The 12,621-nt window shown below is 40.9% G+C and overlaps 1 protein-coding gene across 2 annotated transcripts in view; it reads right to left on the bottom strand.

Moving 5' to 3' along the window:
• Positions 1-1,912: 1,912 nt before the first annotated feature.
• LOC130929001 (oocyte zinc finger protein XlCOF6.1-like) overlaps positions 1,913-12,621 on the bottom strand; it is a 51,669-nt gene continuing 40,960 nt past the window's right edge. For both annotated transcript variants that reach the window (XM_057855846.1, XM_057855847.1), the window contains one exon: positions 1,913-6,658. In XM_057855846.1, coding sequence (XP_057711829.1) covers positions 5,532-6,658 — 1,127 coding nt within the window. In that variant the 3' untranslated portion in view covers positions 1,913-5,531. The remainder of the gene's footprint in view (positions 6,659-12,621) is intronic.

Raw genomic sequence — 12,621 nt, 5'->3', positions numbered from 1 at the left:
GTCCGACCTGCATCAGAGTTAGCATAACATTAAACTGTGTGAACTTGCTAACCTGTAAAACTCGAGTAGAAAGCTGCTTAGAGAGGTTTTTTCCTGTGTTTTCGGAGCAGACATTTACCAAGATGGCGCTGCCCATGTTTCACTCAGGAAACTTTTCTATTGCAACAAAAAGTCTTTCGCAAGCACATTATCCATCCATATAGCATTTTATAAGTGATAATGGGATTTCATTTGCTATTGTGTTCTCAATATAGTAAAAAGAAACGGATAAAACTCACCATTTCCCCGGATAATTATTAAATGTCATGTTATAGGAAATGATGCAGTTGAGATCCACCTTGTGGTAAGATTACAAATATGAATGGCCAACTAAATTAAAACAAGTTTTATTGCCATTATTTTTATCGTGTTTCCTGTAACACCTAAAGAGTTTGTTGACAGAATGAAATCATACTCACTGCAACGTGAGTAAGCGAACGAACATGACTGTGAGAGTGGAGACGCAGACCCAACGCGCCTTGCAAAAGGCGCCAATTCTTGGATGACATGTCATGAGGACGCCATCGCTAGTGCTCCATGCACTACTGGAGCATCCCGAGCTTAAAACACCTACGCACGCCTCCTGTTTATGGATTACAGCTCGGCCTTCAACACCATCCGCCCATACAGCCTACGCCCCAAACTCCAACAGCTGGGACTTAACACCACCCTGTGCAACTGGATTGTGGACTTCCTCACAAACCGCACACAGAGTGTCAGAGTGGGTAATAACACCTCCTCCACCCTTGCCATCAACACTGGGGCTCCCCAGGGTTGTGTGCTAAGCCCTCTGCTCTACACTGTTCACCCATGACTGCTCTGCCTCCTCCCCCTCCAACCTCATCGTCAAGTTCGCGGACGATACCACTGTTCTTGGACTTATCTCCAACAACGATGAGACGGATTACAGGGAAGAGGTGCAACATCTGGCATCATGGTGCAGGAAGAACAACCTGGTTCTAAATATTAAAAAGACCAAAGAAATTGTGGACTTCCGTAAGTACAAGCCCAAACACCATAGCCCTCTCACCATTGGCTCGGAGGTGGTTGAGAGGGTCAGCAGTTTTAAGTTCCTGGGTGTGACTATGGCAGAGGACCTATCCTGGAACAATCACATTGCCTCAGTAGTTGGTAAGGCCCAACAGCGCCTCTTCTACCTGAGGAAGCTGAGGAATTACAACATCCCCAGACCACTGTTGGTGAACTTCTACAACTGTGCCATCAGCAGCGTTCTGAATTATGCATTTCTAGCTTGGTACGCAGGCTCCACCAAAGCAGACCAGCAGGCACTCCAGCGGGTGGTAAAAACAGCAGAGAAAATCACTGGGACCCCCCTCCCAGAGATAAGTAACACATACAACACACGCTGTCTAAACAGAGTGCAGAACATTCTGCGGGATAAATACCATCCTGCCCATCGCCTGTTCCTCCTTCTACCCTCAGGTAGAAGGTACAGATCATTGAGCAGCCGTACTAAAAGATTTGCAAACAGTCTGTACCCTCAGGCGATAAGACTGCTGAATTCACAAGTACACTGAAATTGCTGTTATGGTTATGCTGTCATTTGTACGCACTTGACACTGTGGGGGGGCATAAATGGTTATGTAAATCGATTATTTATTATTCTTTATGGTGGGATTGTGGGGGCACTGGGGACACTTTACCTTTATATTTCTCTGCACCAAGCACTTTAATGGAAACTAACCCATAGTATTGTTGGAACTCCAATCTGAATTTCGTTGTTATCTTGACAATGACAAATAAACTCTGAATCTGAATCTGATGAGCCGACCCGCCTTGTGGCTGAATGCCCATTCTTGTACGGCATATCCAAGGTGATCCGCTCTGGCCATGCTTCTTGCTGGAAAGCTGGAGTATGTGCATCATGTGATCCATACTGCGCTTGCATTCCTAGTGGCACGTCTAATTTTGTCCGATATAGATGGCTTCAAACCCTCTCATGTTCACGGAATTCTAACCTTGCAGCGGATGCTGTTGAATCCTTTGAAATTATGTAATTGTTTATTACATTTACCAACCTACCTGGTAATATCTCAACAAGTTACTAAAAAAAGTTATTGAATGATGATATATCAGATAAAATGGAGAGATTAATGATCAGACATACAGTCATGTGAAAAAATTAAGGCACCCCATTAAATATTCAGTTCTTTATTAAGAAATGTTCACATATCAATGTCTGATCTTGTTTTTATTTTTGGAAAAGTGATTTAATTGCAGGTAAACAACAAAAATTAACATTGTTTTACTCATTAAACCAAATATATCAACAAAAATGCATATTCTTAGGAAAAAGGTAGGACACCCTACCACCTAATAACTAGTGTTACCCCCCTTTGGCTGAAGTAACATCGGTCTGAAGAAAATTTGCCCCACTCCTCAACGCACAATACTTTCAGCAGTGAGAGGTTTGAGGGTTTCTTGCATGTATAGCCTGATTCAAGTCACCCTAGAGCAGGAGTCCCCATCTGCCGGGCCGCACAGAAATAATAATTTAATAACGACCGCATTTCTGGCTGAATTAACCCTGTGCCCCTGCTTAACACACCAATATCCCTGTCTACTCTGGATATAATACTACGGGATAGATTAGAATGTCGTCATAGAAATCCATTGATTGGACTGCTAGCAGTACATCTTGTTTGTGTATATAATACATCTATGTGCGCTTGTCCTCGAGAATAACATATTGCTAGGCCGCGGGCGCAGCACATTTGTTCCCGGGAATAATTAGCCCCCACACGAGCGAAGATGACTGGAAAACAGACGTCTTTGGAGATATTTTTACGGCGAAAAGGGCACCTAACGAGCCTACAACCTCGAAGACCCATGAACTGCTAAGGAGTGAATTCGTGACCCATTTGTGAATAAACCGAGTGATTCGAGCATGTCTAAGCAACAGGAAGATCAACTTGTAGAGATTGCAAATGACGGTGACCTTATTAAAAGTACATTTGAGACAACAACTCTACCGAGGTTCTGGATTAAAGTCACTCTGGAATATCCTGACATCGCTACAAGAGCACTGAAAACCTTGCTACCATTTCCAACATCGTATCTTTGTGAAGCGGGCTTCTTAATTAATATCTAACGACAAGGCGAAGTCGTTAATGGTGAGAGCGGTGGGAAGTTGTTGTGTGCAGCTTACATGGCAGGATGTATCTGAGGAGAACTTTTGTACAAGTCCACGATCAAACGTGAGTTCATATTCCTTTCTTTCAAGAAGGTTTGTAGTGTTTACTTTGGAATTGCTGTATTTGCGCATTTTGCGGCCATGTTTAACGTTACGCGCATGCGCAGAATCGCATCGTTGAAATTTTTGATGGGTTGCAAAATTTGTCAGAACACCGGTCCGTGAAAAAAAGACCCAAATAACACCGGTCCGTGGTGCAAAAAAGGTTGGGGACCCCTGCCCTAGAGCATCTCAGTGGATTTAAGGTCTGGGCTTTGACTCGGCTGTTCATGGCCAGGGGTTTAATTCGTCGGTGGAGTTTATTCCAACAAATTCTGTGCGGTTTGTTAGTTATTTAATAACGGGCATGAAAATGGGTCAGGGGTTAAAAAGGTGAGAAAGGTGTGGTGGAATTATGTTCCGGTACACTAGGGCTGTCCCAAATGAATCATTTCCCCCCGGTTAGTCAGCCGACAATTTTTACGATTAGTCGACTAATCTAATACATTTTTTTTTTTTTTTTTTTAAACTAATTTAGCAATGAAATTTTTGTTGACTCATTCATTCAACAAAAACATTTTATTAAAGTACAAATAAACATGTAAATAACAAAAGTTAATCACACATAAACAATGAGGTAAAATGCTGATGGCATTTAGTAGTGCAAAAGAATGGAATGTAAACAGATTGAGAACACTGCCTTCGCCTTTCAAACATGATTCAAAACAAGTCTTAAAAAAAAAAAACTAGCATTATTATTATAGTAGCTATACTACTATATATATAATTGTATTATGATTATAATTAATCCTTGCCAATCATATTTTTCATAAAGGGTGTTATTTTAAAGCTATTCTTAGTGTAGAATATAAATTCTGTAGTGTTATAGTATTTACATATTATGGTATCAATTCTGAAGTATGTGGGATTAAGTCCAGAAATTGTTATTTATATGACGAACATGACGTGACGTTTATTTTTAAATGTTCACCGGAAGTACGTTCGCTAAACCGCTAACTGTAAGCTTCACAGTCCGCAAAAAAGCACGTTTCGTCATTGCTTGTGGTGTCACTAATAGATTTTTTTTCCCTTTTCATTTTTTCGTTTACTAATGCTGTTAACCAGCGATTTTTCATGTTTGAAGTGTCACCTTTTAACCGCAGGTTTGCGTTTTGGAGAATACTGCCAATGTTTTGTAGCAGGCTAAAGTAGGTTGCTAAAGGTTGTCTTTTTTCCCTATTAGTCTAAATGTAGCAAAGCTAATGTTTGGAGTGTTTAATATAGATATGTTTCCTTATTTTGTATGTCCGAACTGTAATTCTATGGTATGTTGATGACCAATAAACATCTGTTAAAAGAACTGGAGTCTTATATGTCATCAACACGCACACACAAATGTGTGCACGCACGCACGCGGTGACATTCCGCAGCCGTGAAAATTACCGCCCTCAGTTTTATTTACCTTAAGATAAATGGACTCATTGCATATCACGACAGGCTTAGCAACTTCAATAAAACATGTCGTTCGTTAGTTAGATGGACTTATGATCTGCCAGTGTCCATTATTCTCAACTTTGCACAGAATTTGTTAAAATCACCTCCACTGACTAATTAAACCCCCGCTAACTTGAAAATTAAGCCTTATGTCAAAAGTTCTGATCTTCGCCTTTTGGACCTCCACTCAAAGGGTGGAACCTCAAATACAGGCTTTAACTTGAAGGATTTTACAGCCAACCAGAGATTGTAGTATTCTTCAAGTATGTATAAAGGTACTTTGAAGAAGTGGGGTGTAAATCACTTATTTTATGATGATACAATTTCAATTCTTTGGACAATGTTTTCTGATATTAAAGTCGATTTAATGCAGTATTATTGGCACATTGAGCACAGTGTGGTTTCTTGTGTGTCGTTTTAAGTTGCTCTTGTGACTGAATTTTTGACCACAAACTGAGCAGGAAAAATGTTTTTTACTGGTGTGGGTTCTTCTGTGTTGTTTTAATTGTTGCTTCTGAGCATATCTTCGATCACAAACTGAGCAGGAAAAAGGTTTTGTTGCCAGTGTGGGTTCTTTCGTGACTTCGTAAGTTCGGCTTTTGAGCAAATCTTTGATTACAAACTGAGTAGGAAAGGGGTTTTTCGCCAGTGTGGGTTCTTGCGTGTTTTTTAAGTGTTGCTTTTGAGAGAATCCTCGACCACAAACTGAGCAGGAAAAAGGTTTTTCACCAGTGTGGGTTCTTGTGTGTTTTGACAAGTTTCCCGCTTGAACAAAACCTTTTCCACTAACCCAGCAGGAAAAAGGTTATTCACCAGTGTGGGTTCTTGTGTGTGTGTTTAAGGTGCTCTTCTGAGTGAATCTTTTTCCACAAACTGAGCAGGAAAAAGGTTTTTCGCCAGTGTGGGTTCTTTCATGACTTCGTAAGTTTTGCTTTCTAGCAAATTTTTTATCACAAACCGAGCAGAAAAAGTGTTTTTCGCCAGTGTGGGTTCTTTCGTGACTTCGTAAGTTTTGCTTTTGAGCAAATCTTTGACCACAAACTGAGCAGGAAAAAGGTTTTTCTCCAGTGTGTGTTCTTGTGTGGCTTTTTAAGGCCCCCGCATGAATAAAACATTTTCCACAAACTGAGCAGGAAAAAGGTTTTTTGCCAGTGTGGGTTCTTTCGTGAGTTTGTAAGTTTTGCTTTCTAGCAAATTTTTGATCACAAACCGAGCAGAAAAAGGGTTTTACGCCAGTGTGGGTTCTTTCGTGACTTTGTAAGGTTTGCTTTTGAGTGAATCTTTGACTGCAAACTGAGCAGGAAAAAGCTTTTTCTCCAGTGTGGGTTCTTTCGTGACTTTGTAAGTTATGCTTTTGAGCAAATCTTTGACCACAAACTGAGCAGGAAAAAGGTTTTTCGCCAGTGTGGATTCTTGTGTGTCGTTTTAAGTTGTTCTTGTGACTGAATCTTTGACCACAAACTGAGCAGGAAAAAGGTTTTTCACCAGTGTGGGTTCTTTCGTGCATTTGTAATTTTTGCTTTTGAGCAAATCTTTGACCACAAACTGAGCAGGAAAAAGGTTTTTCTCCAGTGTGGCTCCTCATATACGCCCGAGAGGATTTGTAGAGTTTGTTGTCACCGTGAGATGTCTTATGACCATCATCATTATAAGGAGAGTGTGACGTGGCGCCATTTCTGTCTGACTGAGCGATGAAAATGTCTGCTTGCAATCCTTCTGTTGTATTGCTTCTGCTGCCGCTCGGAGGCTCCGCCCCTCTGCCTGCCTCTCTCGGACCATGTTCACTCTTCATGGGCTCACTAGTCGACCTGGCGACACCTTCTTCCCCTTTAACGTAAGGCAGCTCCTCCTCCTCCTTTTTGATAGGAAGGTGCTCTTCTCTCTCCTTCTGTTGAAAGGGCTCTGGCTCAGCACCAAGGTATTTTCTGAAACCTACAAGACACAAGAAAATCACTGATTTATTTTATGGACCACCACCTTGTCATCGGCTAGTCTTTTCTTTGTCCAGTACAGCGATCCCTCACGACTTCCCGGTTCACGTTGCGCGGATTCAGTGCATCGTGTGGTTTCAAAACACATTAAATAAGAAATAAAAGGGAAAAAATACACGTCGTTTCATTTTGAAACACAAGAGACGTTGTTTCGCATAGAGATCCGACTGAAAATTCGACGCTGAAACTATAGGCCAAAAATGGCGGACAACGAAAACATGTCGTTAACGAACATTTTTTTCATGACGACGACGTCACAATGACGACCTGAAAACGCGTCTTTGATGACTTAACGTGACAAAAAGATTTAACAAAAGGACAAAAAGACAATTTACGTCTGACGAGACAACAATGAGATGAAAATGTGCCATCGTGGCAGTCATATGTTCACGTGACATTTGATAGTTGTGCACGCAGTTTTTTTTTTTTGTGCTGTAGTCAGTCAGCCTGGTTCCTAGCCAGCCGTCATTCACGTGACTTGGGCACGCCCCCACCTTCCCCTGAGGCAGTCCAGATGAGCAGTGATCTAACATCAACCTTAATGGCGGCACCAGGCGCGCAGATTCATAGTCACATTTTAACTATAGTCCGACCGAAAGAAGCATGCAATGCACTGTCCCCGTGGGAGACAAGCGGCTGTGGCCACATACTTGGTGGAGAAAATACTGTACCTGTACTACGAATCTGAAGAGGCACATCAAAGTTCGACACACTGATATTTTTGCAACGGTAAGTTGTTACAAGTCATTTTAAGATATCATAGACCAATAGTTTTATTCAGCAAATGGTCCATTATCATTTTAATATGTAGATTTCACATTTTTGGTCTAAATTGAGCGCTGAGCTGAGGCTAATATTTTAGTTTATTTGCCCTTCTATGTTTAATAAGCCTTTGAAAGCAACTGATGTGCAGCCTGCTAACATCAAGTTATGGGGAGAACATTTGGCCATATTTGATCATGCAGCACACGCTTTATGTAATGTATGTATTCGGATTGTCTAAAAATACATAGTGTAAAGACTTTTCATGAATTTGACGTCTAGTGTCGTCAATGGCAGCCAATGAGTTTATATAAAACGCTCAACAGGCCAGTTACAGACTCTTTACATTAGTCTTTTTCATGGTTGAGCCAATATGTGTTGAATTACAACATGCATAGTACGGTAAATATTCAGATACTATTGTCAGGTATATAATATTGAATGTTTTAATTGGAATTGGAAATGCATCCCTATCCCCCCATCCAAATCCCTGAGGTCAAAATGCCTGAAGAGAAAAAGAAGAACAACAGAATACAGTCGTCTAGTAATGCCACAAGGTCTAAATACAAGCCAGACTCGTTGGAACAATGTGCCAAAGAAAATGCGCTTGCTCTCTGAATTGGGCGTACCGGGCTACCTGCTTCCATAGGTGAGTTACTGCAGTGCAATTCAATTTGGACTTGTTCTGAGTGGGCCAGCAGTTGGTTATTAGTTTTGTGTTGTTTTACAGTTATCAGGGTTTGGCCTATTTTCATTTTCAACATGTTATGTATGCTTCCTAAAGTTCCTTAGAAATTGTAACCTACATATGACTTGTACAACACTGCACAGAAGGAATTTTATTTTCGTGCATTCATTGTGTAAATTTCACCAAAATAAAGCTAGTGTTGTGAAATTATGTGTTTACTTGACTGTCAATGTTCATTCAAAATTGTTGGCAACCTTTAAAAACCTGTCCTCTTCAGATGATTGACACGGCGATCGGTCTGAACAGTTTTAATGTATCACATGGGAGTATGACATACTACCATTGTGATCAGTCAACGTGCCTCGTTTATTAGGAGAAAGCAGTGAATAGGAATGGGTTATGGGGGGACAGAAGAAAAGAGAGAAGGAGAGAGAGACAGAAGAAGCACAAACAACAAGAACTACATTGGATTGGTGGCTCGCCTCCAGCGGACCGTCAGGTCGATACTGAGATCCAACTACGAGCTTTTTAACTGTAGCAACTTCAAGATATGCTATTGGAGCTTGAATTACCGAGGACAGCGGGATAAAGTCCGTCTGGATGCCACCGAAAGTCTCCGTGAAGTCGGGTGAAAGTTTGAAGAAGCTCCCTTAAAGTGTGTATGACACAAAAAGGCATGCTTATTTTACATTTCACGCGGTGTTTTATGCTCCTGAATGAAACGGACCGCTTGGACGTGTGTGTGTGTGTGTGTGTGTGTGTGTGTGTGTGTGTGTGTGTGTGTGTGTGTGTGTGTGTGTGTGTGTGTGTGTGTGTGGAAGGGATCATTTTATATATTCAATTTTTGAATCCCGTGCCATGAAAAGGAGTGACTTCCAGCTCCAGTCTCGGGTTTAGGACGAATGCGAATGTGACGTCACCCAGGCCAGCATCTCACAATACAGCATTGCTTTATAGAATGCAGATGGACTGCGGATTCAGCTGATTTTGCTGATTAATTTGTTTATCTTTCGCATCACGCCAGCCAAATGACTGCAGGCTTTTGTAGCTTTACCAGGGCAAGGCGTGTGAGCCCTTTTGGGTTTCAGAAAGTTCCCGTTCACCCCGAGATCGGCCAGAACAAGTGTCCGACAACTGTGGGACCATTGGAATTACGAGGAAGTGAACCTTGTGTTTTGTATAATGTCAAATACTGGGATTATGGCACATGTTTTAATACGGAGGTGGCTTGCATTTTGTGATTGACATGCTCCTTGTCCACCGAGAATGCCACTCGGCCGACAACCGTCTGCTTGTCACCCCCACCCCCACCCACCGGGAGAGCGCTATACTCAGCTTATTGCCCTCTTCGTGTGCCGATGTTCTGTCAAATTTTCCACCCCATCAGAAATTGCAACTTTGTGTTAAAAATGGCCGTGACTACAGCGATGACAAAGGAAACACTACAAACTTTCTTGAAATAAAGGAATAGTTACTTACGTTTGATCATGGACGGACATGTAGAAAAGTTCTACTCGGACACATCAGACCATGTTAGCTGCACAACAACTACACGTGGCTCTCCCACTGTTTAAGTCTTCGGCGTGTTTTTAAGCATTAATGTACGCATACTTATTTGTGTTGACCATGTGGCAGCTACGCGCTCTTCCGACATCGGCCGGTTTGTCCGGCTGCTTCCCCGGCAAACTGCCCGCAGCCGGGGAACGAGTCCGATGAGCTTTAACTTGCTCGCCACCGGGCGGGTTGCCGGTCGGCGAAGACAATCTACAACCTCGCCACCGTGTGAGATGATTCCAGGTATTTTTTGGGTGATTTTTCGATTCAAAAGCAGAGAATAGACTTTGAAACATCACTCGGTTCGGGTAAGCATGTTGGCTAGCTGTCACGCCTCCTGGTTTGTTTCCGCTCTCCGAAGCCGGGGCAGGGAAGTGACAAAGGCCTAACTCCGGTGGCATAAAATATAGTTTGGGAGGTGCAAGAAGTGGAAAGTTTTGATCATTATGGGGTAATTTTGCCATGTCGTACTGAATAAATCCATTTTTAATATGTTATATTCCATTTAGCACGAGACTTATTTGTCATGACCATACCATTTATTTAGCAATTGGGGGAAAATACTTAGATAAAAAGAATATCCTTTAAAAATATTGAAGTAGCGAGACTGAAACAATGACATTTGGCAGCTCTCTTCGTCACATGTTTCTCGTTCTGAATAATTCCCCCTCAATGGGCTGAATCCTAAATCAGTGGAAACCATGACCCTGCCAACGTCATCCGCTTGTTGGGGACGCTCGAGCCCTAAAATGGTAGGCGTGGCTAAACGGCAGATTAAAAGACCAATTTCTCTTCATCTGCGCTTTGCCAAATTGTTGTACAGTATATCGTCGAATTGTCTCAAAATATGATTCTAATTCACATAATAATGCTATTTTTATCCTGCCGTAGGCACTTTAAACTCTGCTGTCTTATAACACATTCCTCGCATGCTCATCCTTCATTAATATTTTTCAAATCATTTTATAAATTGTGATTTATTGACCTGTTTTGCACATTGTTTTGAATAAAACAAGGAATGGAATCATGTTGTCCAAATGTCTTATTGCGATCAAAATCTGCGATAAAAAAGAATGACATACTATTTTTGTTTATATGTATGTACATATGCATGTAGTATTTCCTTGTAACAACAAAATTCGTGTCATCCCTTCTGCATTCGACAAATGTAATATGATTTGTAATTTCACCTCATTTTGGTCACTCAAGTGGCTGGCGTATGAATCTATACCTCGCGCCAACACAGGCAGACAGGTTGTTATCATTTTGTCCACGAATGATCAACGAAGTGACATGAACAATTATCCAGTCTCATCTACGTCGTGCTGAATCCATTTTGGGAGATTTCGTGGGTTCCTCTGGCTTGATTAACTTTGTCAACACCAGTGTTGTTAATAACGGCGTCACAATATAACGGCGTTACTAACGGCGTTATTTTTTTCAGTAGTGGGTAATCTAATTAATTACTTTTCTCATCTTGGCAACGCCGTTACCGTTACTGAGGACGGAAAGGCATGCGTTACTATGCGTTACTATATTGGTGGAAAAGTCTGAGGGAGACGGACTTACCGAGACGGCAGAGCAGAGCAGGAGTAGGGAGGAGGCAAGAAAGTTGTGACGCCGAGCAAACGCGATGCTAGGTAGCTCCAATAATACATGTTGTAGCAGATAGCCTACAAACTACGCCCGCATGTTATGGTAGATATGGTAGACATGGTAGATATCACATGTACTGTACATAGATATAACTAGATGCAGAATGACAGACATGGCACTAAATGAGTTAGTAGACAGCCGCCATCTTAAAGCAGTAGACTTTTTTGGACGGCTCTGTTGTAGAGAACCTTCCTAGCGAACCTAAGTAACTTTTTATCTAAAATACTTCTAAATCAGCAAAATCTTGACTTGAATCTATCTTTAAATGATGAAACAGTTTTAAAACTTTCATATGTCGAAAGTAGAGAGAAGGGAACTAATGCAATAATGGGAGCAATTTTAACAACTTTTAACTGTTGATTCAGGGTAAAGGGTAAATTAGGGTAAAGAATTGGGCTCGGGCCAATTGTACCAAAAACCTTCACAAAAAACTTCACATAGTGTGGCCAATGTTTTTTTTTTTTTTTTTTTTTTTTTGAGGGGAAAAAAAAAAAAAAAAAGTAATTATCACCAATTACTTTGCCAAGTAACTAATTACTCTTACATTCAGGTAATTGAGTTACTAACACAATTACTTTTTGGGAGAAGTAATTTGTAACTATAATTAATTACTTTTTTTCAGTAAGATTAACAACACTGGTCAACACACTGCTAAGGTTTATTTTCTAAACCGGAAGTTCGAGGCAGACATTGTCCATGGTGGCGTTGCCCATATTTAGCCTTTTTTTTTTGTTGTTGTAAATATTGGTTCAGAATTGGCTGCAGAAATTCTGGACCAGGACCCTGACCAATACTATAAAAGAACACTTCAAGAAATGTCAAAATATACAAAAATTGTAATTGTTGTATAATGGTCACACTGTAATGAAATTTACTGACAATTTTTGTTGTTGCCCTTGGAAAATTGGTGTATAATATTAAGAATGATTATTGATGAGCCAACTCTGTTAGTCGATTTGGTTGTCTATTGGTTTAATTGTTATTGCCTTCTTGTTTTTTGATTTTTTTTTTCTTTTTCTTTCCCGTCTCTTCATTGTGGGGACTTGAAGTCGAAGGACAGGAGTATCCCACTAAATAAGACTGCTGGACGATGAGATTAGGGGTGGGAAATTAGTTTTTCTTCTTTCCACTCCCTGTCAAGCCCAAAGAATTATTCTGAGTTGCATTGTATTTCTGTTTCCTTGTGCATGCTTAAAATATAAAGCTTCATCATCATCAACACGATATTTCGATTCTTGGTGAGA

The sequence above is a fragment of the Corythoichthys intestinalis genome, chromosome 13 (assembly GCF_030265065.1).
Source record: "Corythoichthys intestinalis isolate RoL2023-P3 chromosome 13, ASM3026506v1, whole genome shotgun sequence".
NCBI lineage: Eukaryota > Metazoa > Chordata > Actinopteri > Syngnathiformes > Syngnathidae > Corythoichthys > Corythoichthys intestinalis.
The sequence above is the reverse complement of the archived record's forward strand: the minus strand, read 5'-3'. Positions and strand labels throughout refer to the sequence as shown.